Source organism: Panthera tigris, chromosome B1 (assembly GCF_018350195.1).
Source record: "Panthera tigris isolate Pti1 chromosome B1, P.tigris_Pti1_mat1.1, whole genome shotgun sequence".
Lineage (NCBI taxonomy): Eukaryota > Metazoa > Chordata > Mammalia > Carnivora > Felidae > Panthera > Panthera tigris.
Genome location: NC_056663.1, coordinates 81,059,577 through 81,072,374, shown reverse-complemented (window position 1 = coordinate 81,072,374; position 12,798 = coordinate 81,059,577). Strand labels below are relative to the sequence as shown.

The following is a 12,798-nucleotide window of genomic DNA, read 5'->3' as shown; positions in this document are numbered from 1 at the left end:
TTTGTATATTTTTTGTTTCGAAGAAAATTTTAATGTACATTGTATTTCACAGTAGAACAGTAACTCCATAATTTAGGGCTACTCTGGTTGTTAACTGTAGGCAAGGGTGGGGGGATCTTCTCTCGTGTTTGGTAAGAAACTTTCACCTATTTGTACTGCCAAGAAGCCTGATTATGTGTGTTTTAGAATATAGAGAAACCACTAAGCTTGCAGTTTTACTAACTTCAGAATCTTAATTGTACACTGAACTGGCAAAAATATGTTTTCTTCTTCTAGGGAATCACAAATCACATTGAGCCGAAAAACATCCAGTGTTTTCTGCAGTTACAAACAAAATGAATATTCCCATGCTACTACAACACCCTCACCGGCATTTCCTAAAAGGCCTTTTAAGAACACCTTTTCGACGTTACCACTTCATCTTTCACTCAAGTAGTCATCGCGGATCAGGAGTCCCTTGTGCTCAGCCATTTAATTCTCCTGGACTCCATTGTACAAAATGGATGCTGCTGTCAAATGGTTTAAAGAGAAAATTATGTGTACAAACAACTTTAAAGGAACACACGGAAGAACTTTCTGATAAAGAACAAAGATTTGTGGATAAACTTTATACCGGTTTAATCCAAGGGCACAGGGCCTGCTTAGCAGAGGCCATAACTCTTATAGAATCAACCCACAAGAGGAAAAAAGAGTTAGCCCAGGTGCTTCTTCAGAAAGTATTAGTCTACCACAAAGAACAAGAACAAATAAATAAAGGAAAACCACTAGCATTTCGAGTGGGTCAGTCTTTTTTTTTCCCTTTATGGTCTGTTTAGTAAATATTTTTCTACATTTTGTCTCTTTTGAAATAGGTCTAAATAGTTTTCAATCTAATGGGAATTCTTTTTTCCTTTTCAGAATTTTGGGCTGGATTTTAAATGCCTTTTCTTTGCAAATATTAGTCTTATTATGTTGGGGGGTGGAAAACTGTCATGGTCATTTGAACCAAGGCTCTGTATTTTAAGAGAATAATATAAGATTTCTATTTTGGCAAGAATCATGCTGTGGCTCCCAGGATAGAATATGCATATGAGGAACTTTTACAGGTTTACTCCTCTCTCTTGGTAGTCCTTCTGCTTGATAGTCTAAAGTAAATGACTTGGTTTTGTGTTTCTATCAACTGTAATTATTCTTATCACATTTCAAAATTCTACTTCTCGGGTGTTTCATTAGTTTCTATGGACAAACCTCTTTCAGGTACTTTTTGTTAAAGTTTCTGGCAGTTGCTTGGCTCTAAGCACAGCCAACTCAATGCCAAAATGTATTTTAAAGGAGGGACCGTATTCATTTGCTATCTAAACTATTAGATGTTCACTCGATTTCTTGAACAGTTGACTAGATTCCATAGTTGTAAATAAGCTTGTTATATATATTTTTTAATTGCGCATTATAAAACAACGTAGATGTGTTTGGGTGGAGTGAGAGCTTTTCATGATGGCAAAATAGGTGATTCCAACCAACTTTCCTACCAAAAAGAACTAGAAATGGTGAACAAAGTGCAGAAATTGAATAAATACACTTAAAATACACTTAAAAGTTGACTAGCATTGCGTTAGACTTACATCTCAGTTTATTGATGATATGGGATTAAAGCCTCCTAATTTTTATGGTAACGGTATGAATTTTAAAGATAATTTCAAAAAGAGTTCACCAACCAACATTTGTATTGGTCTGCGTTGTTCACACATCCTATTCTGCCATCACTGAAGGAACCCTCATTTTGACAGTACTACGTTGGGTGTTAATAATCTTTACGTATTGCAGACAAAATAGCAGACTCCGAAAGAGAAATTCCAGCTATAACAAAGTGTTTACTTGATACACCTAAAGATATTTGAAGACAGAAGTTCCCAGAAATATCTAGAGTTAACCAGCAACTCACACATAACTAATAACTCATAAATTTTCATTGCTATTCTGGTTCTTTTATCTTGGTCTTATGAGGCCAGATAAACCTGTGTCTCTGTGGTAGTTATTTTATTACCATCATAAATACGAGTAACAGATTCAGCACCCGTACCGATGTTTAAGACAGAGACCTGCCCTGAAAACTTCAGTAAGGAGCCAAGCATACCATATGACGTACACATACTTTTGAATATAATTACAATTAAATGCTTAAGTTTTATATACTTTGTGAGCATAACACATATATCTCTTCCTTTATGCCATATGCTGTTCGAAACATTGCAAACATTAACATCTAATTCTTGACAACAACCTGAAGAGATAGGTGCTATCATATGCATTTTATTGCAGAGGAAAAAGGCACAGAATGGTTAAGTAACTTCACCAAGATTACACAGCTCAGAAGAGGTGGAGCTAGAACTGGAACTGGCCACCTGGCTGCAGACTGTGTGGTCTTATCTGCATGCTCTGTGAACTCTCCAAGCAGGGGAGTTTTCTGCCTCTCTTCAGACAAATTAATTTTTCCTGGATCCAGTTGATAGGATATATTTTGAGTTATGGGTGGGATGAAACAAATTATCCTTCATAAATAGAAAATTATTTTCTCAGTCACTGGGAATTTCTAGAGTAGTGAGTTGTTTTTCCACTGGGAACATAAAAGTACAGCCCTGGGGTAGGTGGAATAATGACTGGTCATGATGAGAGGTGGGCAGATGTTGAGGGAATGTAGCACATTAACGACAGAGGCAATAAAGTCTGTCCAGAAAGATCTGCGTTACGGTAAAAAGGCATATCCTATTTTATAATCTTATAAAGTGAATTTGGTGAACATATGGAGCTCAGGATTGTTTTCTTCCTCTATATTACTCAGGAACTAGATAAATAGTGTTTTGTTTCATTTAGGAAATGTGAAATACATTAATAGGAGTTTTAATAAATTAGGAGAAATAGAAGGTAATCTATTTGAATAGAACTTATCATAGGGCTGATTTCATTTCTTAAATTAGAAGGATTCTCTCTACTGTAGGATTGTCTGGGCCCCCTGGTGCTGGAAAATCAACCTTCATAGAATATTTTGGAAAAATGCTTACTGAGAGAGGGCACAAATTATCCGTGCTAGCTGTGGACCCTTCTTCTTGTACCAGTGGTGGTGAGTATTGCTGATTCTTTTTAAACTGCAAAGCAGGGGCTCGTGGGGCTCTCTGTTATAATTTAGTGGGAATTTGCAGTCAGGTGACTTCTAACCTCTAGCGGAGTTTGGTCTCACTGAAAGAAGGGAGTCCTAGGGGCAAGGTGGAGATTGAGGGAGGTAGTTTGGGGTATTAGGCTCCTTGGCTTGTGGGTAGTCCAGGAGTAGCCTGGCTACTTAGAGAACTAGGAAAACAGGTGCCAGAAGTTGAAGATCATCAAAAGCAAATTTGAACCCTCTATCACACCTGCGGCTAGGCCCCCACTTCCCTCCTGTTGTTTCCTCCTGGCAGCATCAGCCCCTATGCAGTTCAGAAAATGGGTCCGTCTGTTCATTGCCTTTTTTCTTATATTGTTGTAACATCTCTTAAGCTTAAAAGAAAATCTTATTGCTCTTTACAATTTGTCACCTGTTAATATTACATGTTCGGTTCAACAGAAAGCTCTTAGGGGGTCCATGTAATATACCGCTGTTGTCCCTACAGCACTTAGCATGGTATGTCATGTACAGTGCTCAGCAATTACTGATTCAGGGTCACACAGTCATCCGAGTTTACTCACAGCTCATCAGAGATACAATGAATAAACTTAGTTTCCCCAAAGGATCATTTAAGGAAAACATAAAGCATGCTATATAAATAGGAAGGTTTTTCTTCCCTTATCCCTCTTTATGATTTAGGCTTCTCACATTGCAGTTATTCATTTCACAGGTGTTTGAATGTCTGCTATAGGCCAGGCATTGTACAAGGAAGGTACCACGTTATGTAATGGTGAATGAGACACAGTCCCCTGGCCTACGGAGCTCCGTATCTTACGAGGGAAACAGACACGTACACACAGGCCATTACAATGTAATGTGTGTTGTGGCGGGGGGAGGGAATACAGGGCACTTTGTGGAAATGTTTGGTTTGCATACAGTGCATTTAACGCTAAAAAATAGAGATGATATCATCATATTTTAGGGGCTTTAGGTCAGTAGAAAGGTGGACGACAATTCCTGTCACCACCCATTGAGAACTTTAGCTGAGAGTATGCACGGTTTTTGATTGACTAAAATAAAAATGTTAACCATAAAATAAAATTGTATTTACAACGTTCAAGATTAAATCCATATCAGTATATTACCTTATTTTCAGTCTAAGAACTTTGGTAAAGGTAAGTATTTGAACAAAGAATTTTTTTTCTTTAGTGTTTATTTATTTTTGAGAGCGGGAGCTCAAGCAGGGCAGGGGCAGAGAGGGGGGACAGAGGATCCAAAGCAGGCTCTGTGCTGACAGCGGTGAGCCTGATGTGGGGCTTGAACTCAAGAACTGCGAGATCAGAACCTGAGCCAAAGTCAGCACTTAACCGACTGAGTCACCCAAGTGCCCCAGAACAAATAATTTTTTTTATGGTGGCTCTCATTTTCATATAGGTGAGAGATCTTTTTTTCTCTTTTCCTTTGTAGTATTCTAGAGTACTTGCAGTAGCAAAACAAAACCATAGCTTGAGATAGTGATAGCAGGTATGGTGACAAGATAGTCTGATTAAAGTTGCATAGCTATGTGGTTCTTAATTCTTAAACTAAAAATGAACGTCCCTTTCTCAGGTAAGAAAAAAAAAATACATATATAGACTTTGAAAGAAAAAAATACATGGGGATAAACAGGACACTATAAGTTTACATTTCTACTTTAATATTGCTATAGGACTGTGCATTTGAAAGTAGCATGATGCTAAGGTTGAGAAGCATTCCTTTTTTGGCCTGTAGTCAACCTTGTTGTGTTTTGGATTCACAGATTCCAGCAGTAGCTTTGAGATTTCCCTTAGGGTCTGCAAGTGACAGTTTTGGACTCACTGGCTAAGACAATTATATGGGAGAGTAATTTCATAATGTTTAGTTCAGTGTGTTAAGATCTATAGGATAATAATTTAAAGTATAGCTTTGGCAGATTGTTGACTTATCCAGAGATGATTTCATGTAGAAAATTATTTTAGGAAAAAGTTTTAGAAAAACAGCTAAATATTTTTAGAAAAAAGTAAATAAGGTAGTTGAGATGCATGGTAGGCATGTGCTCGAGAATTAGAACCTATGGGAACTCTAAACTGGAGTCATGAGTGGAGAGATCATATCTTTAAGGAACTTCTCAATGTTTAGCATCAACTTTATGTGGAGAAGTTAGCTCTTAGGCAGAGTGAAAATTGAAATTAGGGTTAGAACAGCACTACACCTCCAATGTTGTTATATGGCTAGAGGAAAGTAAAAGTTAAAGGGAATTTCAACAGTTCCAAGGCTTTTATTTTAGTCTTTTAGAATTCGCAGGTAGTGACGTTTACCAAAATACTGTAGTAAACCTTGGAACATCATTCATTCTGTACCATAGGTATTAAATTAATTGCCTACTGGGAACCGGCAGTCATTACAGAAAATGTAAGACGTGGTTCCATGGGCAAGGAACTTATATTAAAGCACTGGCACTAATGACAGTCTTGGTGTGGGACACTGAACGATGCTTAGCAGTATCCTTGGCCTCTACCCACCAGATGCCGGTAGCGTCCTGCCCCCCGTTGTGACAAGTAAAAATATCTTCAGACATTGCCAGATTTCCTCTGGGGTCATAATCATCTCCAGTTGCAAACCATAAAGACAACAATGTTAAAAGGACAGTAAAGAAGCTGTCTTGGCTGGAATTGGAAGATTGATTTGGGGGCAGTGGAAGCTGAAATTGGACAGGTAAGGTAGGGCTGCATTGTGAGGGCCTTTAGTGTTAGACTGAAGAATCTAGATTTGAACCTCTAGCCAATGGAAAGCCGTTATAAATTTTGAGGGGCTTGAGGTGTTAACTTGACATCATACACGCTGTGTGGCGCTAAAGCTCAATTATATGAAATGATTTTGAGATCTTGGGAGAAATGTCATAAGGCACTTCCCCTGGGAATTGGCTGATTGATAATTGGCCCCTATAGGTGTTCCATGATTATAAAATGTAAATGTGTGTTTTAGGATCACTCTTAGGTGATAAAACCCGAATGACTGAGTTATCAAGAGATATGAATGCATACATCAGGCCATCTCCTACTAGAGGGACTTTAGGAGGTGTGACAAGGACCACAAATGAAGCCATTCTGTTGTGCGAAGGAGGGGGATATGACATCATTCTTATTGAAACCGTAGGTGAGTATGATTTTCTGTTTCATAACAATGAAGTACTATAACAAATGCTATATAAAGATGAGTGACAGCTAATACCATTTTGTTCATTGAGCATATATTTACTAAAGGTGTCATTAAATACGAGGTACTGTATCTTGGATTCTATAGGAGATATGAGAATATGGGCTATCATCCTTACCTTTAAAGAAAAGCCACGTGTCTGGAGAACTGTTACACAGGGGTGGTATGTTGTAAGTACCAGACGAGAACTGTAAGCATTGGAAACGATATTTTAACATAACACCTATTTTGTTTAAAGCACATTTCACATGTCTTCAATATTCGCTCAGAAAATTCATGTAGCTGGGTACCTTTTTAATACAGGGCCATGTTTTACTTCATCTTTATATCCCTAGCACATAGTTGTACCCAGTGAAAAATACTGAAATGGAAACCCCAAGAAATTCACCTTCCTCTGGAGAGACAATCCACTATTACTGAGTGATAAATGTTTGTGACACAGTCTGACTTGGGTTTGAGGGATCATGGAAGACTTCCAGGAGGAGGTGACAGTTAAACTCCATGCTGAAGGAGGAATTGAAGTTAAATAAAATGAAATAAAGAGAATGAGAGGACATGGCCCATTTAGAGAACTGCAGTTTGCTCAGGAGATTTAGCGCATAGAGTGTGGAGGCCGGGCATGAAGAGAGATGGGGCTGGAGACTAGAAACTCCACCATCTAAGGGTGGATGGGGGAAGAGTTGCCCATGCGGTAGTAGGGGAATCAAGGTAGAGGACCATAAGAACCAAGTGCGTGACCTGGAAGTTGCATTTGACTGCTTGTCCCAGAGACTCGAAATAACTGTGACTCAAACAGAGAGTGGTTTATTTTTTGTGAACGGAAGAAACCTGGAGGCAGGCAGTCCCAAGCAGGCCTGGTCATTGTACAGTGGCCTTGGTGTCCCGGGTTTCTGTCTCTGCTCTCCATTCTTAGCACTTAGTTCCCATCCTCAGGGTTGCTCATGGTTAAAAGACAGCTGATGAAGCTTGAACTGTCACATCTACCTTCTAGGTAGGGGGAAGGAAGGTGAGGGGAAGGGGTGGGCCCCTCCTAGCTGGGTCAGCTCCCTTTCAAGAACTTTCCTGAAAGCCCCATCTAGTGACTTTGGCTTTCACTAATTAATCATCTCTAGCTGAAATGGGTTCAGGTGACTGTGGGCTTTCGCCTGGTACATCGATGCTTCTGACAACATTGGGATAAGGAAATAGGGAGAATAAATATGGAATGGACAACCAGAAGTCTCTGCCACCCCAACGGACAGAATTTCGAGAGGAGTTTCAGTGGAGCAGGTGATGTGGAAGTCAGATTTAAGTGGATTGAAATTAATGTGAAGTAATGAAGTGAAGACCAGTGAGCACATGTTGATTTTTTTTTCTAGACACTTAGGTATAAAGAGAAATGAGAAATATGGTGATAATTGGAGTAGGTTGTGAGTTTTTGTCTTATTTTTTTCCTGTTTGTTTGGCTTTCAGATGACAAAGACATGAGCACAATTCCTGTCAGGTGTTGGGGGACAAGAGCCTGTAGACTAAGGAAGTTAAAGATAAAGCAAGGGCAAGGGCACAGAGGAAGTGGGAAGGAAAGAGAGGGTAACCTTCAGCCAGTACTTCTTATACTGCGACTGGAGAGGAGGCAGTGAGCAGAGCTGGTGTTCGGGCCCGCTGATCTGCAGAGGGTGGAGAGGGAAAAGCCGAGGGGGTTCTTGCCTTTATTTCACCGCCACGTAGGAGTCATGGTCATCATCATGCGGGGAGATTATGGCACAGTAACTGTAATAGCCACTGTGAGAAATGGGAAGGCAGCTGACTGAGGGCGTTTGGGGGCATTGCTTTTACCAGGCAGTGAGGAGGAGGTAGCAGATGTTAGACACCATGATCCTGCTGTGGTGCCTGTTCTCGAGCCATTTCTCCGGCACGCTTACGGAGGAGAGAACACGGGTGGTTGGACTGATCCATGGGTGGGGGGTTGTGGGGCTCACAGGAAGTTGAGAAGGCAAGAAAGCTGAACATCTTGACAGGCATGATCTAGGGTTAGAGCCACATTGCTCAAGCTGCTTACCGCTGAGAGGGAAGCCAGGAAAGAGTTGCAAGGGGGGAGGAGAGAATGGACATCTCGATGTTCTCCATTCAGCCAAGACTAAGGCTAATGGGAATAAGCGAAGGGGAGAGCTGGGAAGGTCACAGTTTGCTCATAGGAAAGCAGTGCATTTAATAAATTCTCGAGAGGTGGGGTGTTTAAAGTGGGATCAGGCTGAGTGTGTGATCGTGGGTACAAGTGAATGAAGTGGAACGGGAATGGTGGTCAAGGTAGTTGAGAAAGCAAATTACTATGAATATTTTAGCATATAGTTGTGATTTACAATTGCAGGTGTGGGTCAGTCGGAGTTTGCTGTTGCTGATATGGTTGACATGTTTGTTTTACTACTGCCACCAGCGGGAGGAGATGAATTGCAGGTAATTATATTGACTTTTTTTTCTCCCTAAACACAAAGTATACATCTCTGAAAGTACAAATATCCGGTGTTGTGTTTCTGTAAATTAAGTTGCTGTTAATGTAGGGAAAGAAACAGTATTCATATTGGCTACAGTACCTGAGTCAAAGACAGATTCTCTATGTTTTTTCTCAATTTATAGTAATAGAGTTTATGACCTCGAGCTAACCATACAACTTAGATTTTTCCACCCGCAACACGGGAGTGAATGGAATACGTGGACAGCTCTAGCCAAAAGAGACTACTGTTGTGTGGGTGTTTGTCGTACAGAGACTGAGGCACTGTTTGCTATCAGGTTATTTTTCTTCAAATGTAAATTGGAGAAAAAATTACAAACATTAAGGAAAACTTCAAAGACTTTGTTTATGGAAATGCAGATGTTAGCGATAGGTGTCTTCTCTTTTTAAGCACTTAATGACGGATGATTTTGCATCCTGCAGTGTTAGCTCATGAGAAAGGGAACCCATCATGAGTCAGTGTGAATTGTCTCCTGCCACTCATTCATGTTGTGTCTTAATGACATATTTACTCTAATCGTGAATGTATCTTAGCATGTTAGTCTCTAAACTTGGAAGAGACATTGTAGATGACTTCTGTAATCCCAACAGCTGGTGCTTCTGAGTAATTTCTGTTGAGTGATTGTAATTCCTGGAACCCAGGGTTTAGGAAGATGTAGAGGAAAAGTTAGTTCATAAAGTGCGTGACTCTCAATTGACTGTTGTCCCATTTTTGGCTATAATCAAATGAAGTATTTCTGATACATCACTGTCTTTTTCACTTTAGGGTATCAAAAGAGGCATCATTGAGATGGCAGATCTGGTAGCTGTAACTAAATCTGATGGAGACTTGATCGTGCCAGCTCGAAGGATGCAAGCAGAGTACGTGAGCGCACTGAAATTACTCCACAGGCGTTCAGAGGTCTGGAGACCAAAGGTTAGCTTGCCTTCCTTTCTGCATTTTCACCGAGTGGATCGTGCACATTAGAAGAGAGGATGCAAGTCCCCAGCTAGACAGATAATCAATCTTTGCTTGTATGTGAGATTACAATTTTAAAATTATGACAAAGCCAGAGTGTGTAGTCATGATTTTAAATCTAATCCTTCAACCACTAGATGTCAAAAACTAGATGTGAGGGGATAGATTAGATTGCTTAATGCTTGACTTGAGCCATTTGGAAGTGATAGCAAATCCATTCTGAAAGGAACCATTCTTAAGATTATGGAGCAATTAGTGATTTGATTATCTTTATTAGAGTTTGAGTAGGAGAGAAGAGGCTTTTGATGTGATAGCTTCCCTTCCCATTATGCTTGTTGGGTGCTATTTTCAATAAGGAAAAAAAAAGACAAATTCTGTAATAAATGGTACAGTAATATTGATGTGGGCAGCTTTATCTGCAGGAGGACACTATATTATTAAAGAATAAGCTACAGTCAATACAGTGAGAACAGCCACAACCTGTCTTCCCATCAGCTCCCGGTCTCCCTGGTCACGTTGTCTGCGTTGTACATGCAGGTGCTGGATGCTCAGCTCTTGGCACCTGCTGAATCAGGGAACTCTGACAAAGGGAGGTTATGGGGCTATTTTCTCAACTGAGTTTCATGGTCTAGCACTCAGGCCTCAGGGAAACCCACCCAGCCCTGCCCTTCTCATCCTCGTGACCCTCTCTCATTTTGTCTGTGTTGCCCCTGAAGACCATCTGAGCAATCCTAACAATTGACCAGAATAGACCCTGGGCTAAAGATTTTGACCTTGAATCAGTGTCTTGCTTCTGCATGTGTTTAGTAATCCTAGTAAGTGACCTCAGTCTGTTTCTCAGTATATTCACTTCAACACAGTGATAAAATGTCTCCGTTTCACTTGCCTGTTTTCATACACTTTAAGACTTAATTGGCAGGAAACCAGGCTCCCCGTGAAAATGTTTTCTATCATTTTAAGTAAAACGGTTTTGGGTTCTTCCCTTTTTAATAGGTAATTCGTATTTCTGCCAGAAGTGGAGAGGGGATCACTGAAATGTGGGATAAAATGAAAGAATTCCAGGACCTCATGCTCGCCAGTGGGGAGCTGACTGCCAAACGACAGAAGCAGCAGAAAGTTTGGATGTGGAATCTCATTCAGGAAAGTGTGTTAGACCATTTCAGGACCCATCCCGCAGTCCGGGAGCAGATTCCTCTTCTGGAAAAAAAGGTTCTCAGTGGAGCCCTGTCCCCAGGACTAGCCGCAGATGTGTTGTTGAAAACTTTTAAAAGCAGAGACTTGTGAAATGTATCCTATATAATGATTTTATATGACATTTCATAAAGCATTTTAATATTAAAGGTCACTTATATGCCTGTATTTTCAGCAATTCTTTTGTGGTGCCCTTGGCCCCATTTGTGAACTATGCTTGAAAAGTCAAAGAATGTTAGATATGGCTGGCAAAGGTCAGGCAGTCGGCCGTATTTGTAAGGTACCTGTTGTATGTTACTGATTTCCATTTCTTTCTATTCTCGTACGCTGCCATGGCAGCTGGTAGGATAGTTTCTTCTCATCAGTCATAAGCAGAGAAAGCTGAGGAGAACAAAAGAAGGTCATGTACCTTCTTTGATTTCTTTGATTCCATATTCGCTGAGTTTCCAGAGAAAATGTAAGCAAGAGTGACCACATTTCTGAATTCTTACTTCAGGCTAGAATCATACATGGTGGATTTCCAAGAGCTGAAAATAATGACTGGTGCCGGAGTGTACTGGAGTATTCTAGCAATTTCTGAAATGGCTGTGTACACCAGTAACAAAACATTTGGACTGTGTAGTGATGTGAACAGTTTTTTTTTTTAATTATTTTTTATTAATGTTTATTTCTGAGAGAGAGAGAGAGAGAGAGACAGAGTGTGAGTCAGGGAGGGGCAGAGAGAGAGAGAGAGAGAGGGAGACACAGAATGTGAAGCAGGCTCCAGGCTCTGAGCTGTCAGCACAGAGCCCGACATGAGGCTCGAACTCACAAACTGCAAGATCATGACCTGAGCCGAAGTCAGACACTCAACCAACTGAGCCACCCAGGTCCCCAGTGAGCACAGTTGTAAAGTCTATTTGTCTAGACCTGTGGATCTCCCATGACAGGCAGGAGAGCCAAAGGGAACTGGGGGAAATCAGCTGCAAATAATGTGGCCCATTAATCCCCAAGAGTTGGAGTAAACCCTCAAAAGACCCAAGTGAGGTCACAGTGAGTCAAGGGTTATTCAGTTTGAATATTACCAAAAGCTTTTGCTTCTCTTCTTCCTTGGTCATTTGATTTCATATTAGCGTCTTAAAAAATCTATCTTATTCCTGATGGGGAGGAGCAAGTTTTCCAACAGAGGAAGTGTGGCACAGTGATTTAGAGATTGGGTTCTGGAGTCAGACTGTGTGGGTTTAAACTTTCAACCTAGATCAGTCACTTGTTAATTGTTTAAGTTTGGACAAATAGACTACCTCTCTTTAAGCTTCAGTTTCTTTCCTGCTAAAAGGGAATTGACACATTAATGTTGTAGGGTCGGTGAGGGTAAAGGAGATAACTCAGGAGAATCATTTTCCTACCATGGTGGTACCTAGGAAATACCCAGAGGCTGCTTTCTATCATTATTATGTTAGTTACAAATACCTGAAACTGTACAAATCTTATATATAAATTGAATTTTCTCTCACGGTCTTACTACTACCATCATGTTCTTGTGATATTTTATGATTGTCTCTAAAGTACCTGCTGTAGTTAATTCTTTGAATATATTTTATACTGTTTGATGGTAGTTGTAAGTATATACATCTGAATAAAATTGTTTCTAACCAAAAAATTTCTCCACTGCACAAAATATCTTCCCAGAAATTTAAACCTTAAACTATTCTGAATCCTTTAGAATATTTTACACAGTATGTCAGCTTTCTGGAATTAAACTGCCTAAGTATTATTTTAGCAAACATGTGTAGCTTTTTTTTAATGATTATTTTTTTTTTTATTTTTTATGAT

At 40.0% G+C, this 12,798-nt stretch overlaps 1 protein-coding gene across 3 annotated transcripts in view; it reads left to right on the top strand.

Moving 5' to 3' along the window:
• MMAA (metabolism of cobalamin associated A) overlaps positions 1-11,673 on the top strand; it is a 49,463-nt gene extending 37,790 nt beyond the window's left edge. For all 3 annotated transcript variants that reach the window (XM_042983832.1, XM_042983831.1, XM_015541918.2), the window contains 6 exons: positions 277-780; positions 2,975-3,097; positions 6,119-6,289; positions 8,697-8,782; positions 9,604-9,753; positions 10,789-11,673. In XM_042983832.1, coding sequence (XP_042839766.1) covers positions 336-780; positions 2,975-3,097; positions 6,119-6,289; positions 8,697-8,782; positions 9,604-9,753; positions 10,789-11,079 — 1,266 coding nt within the window. In that variant the 5' untranslated portion in view covers positions 277-335 and the 3' untranslated portion in view covers positions 11,080-11,673. The remainder of the gene's footprint in view (positions 1-276; positions 781-2,974; positions 3,098-6,118; positions 6,290-8,696; positions 8,783-9,603; positions 9,754-10,788) is intronic.
• The last annotated feature ends 1,125 nt before the right edge of the window (positions 11,674-12,798 follow it).